Below are 696 nucleotides of genomic sequence, written 5' to 3' on the forward strand. Positions count from 1 at the left end.
GCTCAGAGCAGCCCCCCTGGTGTGGCACCTCAGCTCCAGGGATGCTCTGCTGCCCCCAGGTCCTTCGCAGCAGCCCAGCTGCCATGCAGCGCTTTCCCCCCGGGGATTTGGAGGACAAGGACCGGGTCTGATGGGCTGCGGGGTGACAGCTCCCTGCAGAGGGGTGGCAGGGGGGGCTGAGCAGCCACATTTCTGCTTTGTATTGCAGCTGTGTCCTGTCATCGATCTTGTGACCAGACTTGTGGGCATCCAGCTCCTGGGCACTGTCAGTGGTGCGTTTCTTGTCGAGCAGGAGGTGCTACCTCCCCGCGTTCCCTGCGGTCTGGTGGTGGGGAGCGCCCTGTCCCGCATCCCGTCCATAAGGGCACCAGGGAGGAGCTGCCAAGCGAAGGGCCTGCACCTCAATCCTCCTTACGCTGCTCCTCCATCACCCTGGGACTGAGCTGATTCTCGCTGCTGCCCGTTGGGGCTGGGCTCTAAAGGCAGACCCCAACAGCTCAGCTGGGGTGTTTTGGCCGTTCCAAGCAGCAGCGAGCATCCTGCAGAAGTGAATGCTGGGGACCTGGCTGTGGGTGTGAGGGCTGGCCGGGGGCCTGTGGGGTCAGGGGGGGACTTTGCGTTGCTGCTCGTTTCCCGCTGTGCTAACGGTCTCTTTCCTCGGCGAAGCGGTGGCCCCGGTTGGCTCGACAGGAACGA

At 64.1% G+C, this 696-nt stretch overlaps 1 protein-coding gene across 1 annotated transcript in view; it reads left to right on the plus strand.

Annotated features, from left to right (window-relative positions):
- Window positions 1–696, plus strand: part of LOC104491420 (BPI fold-containing family B member 4-like) — a 9,807-nt gene that overhangs the window by 4,444 nt on the left and 4,667 nt on the right. The window contains exon 6 of the mRNA XM_010133845.1: window positions 209–295. Within this exon, the coding sequence (XP_010132147.1) occupies window positions 209–295 (87 nt within the window). The remainder of the gene's footprint in view (window positions 1–208; window positions 296–696) is intronic.

This window comes from Buceros rhinoceros, unplaced genomic scaffold (assembly GCF_000710305.1).
Source record: "Buceros rhinoceros silvestris isolate BGI_N320 unplaced genomic scaffold, ASM71030v1 scaffold22773, whole genome shotgun sequence".
NCBI classification, from domain to species: Eukaryota; Metazoa; Chordata; class Aves; order Bucerotiformes; family Bucerotidae; genus Buceros; species Buceros rhinoceros.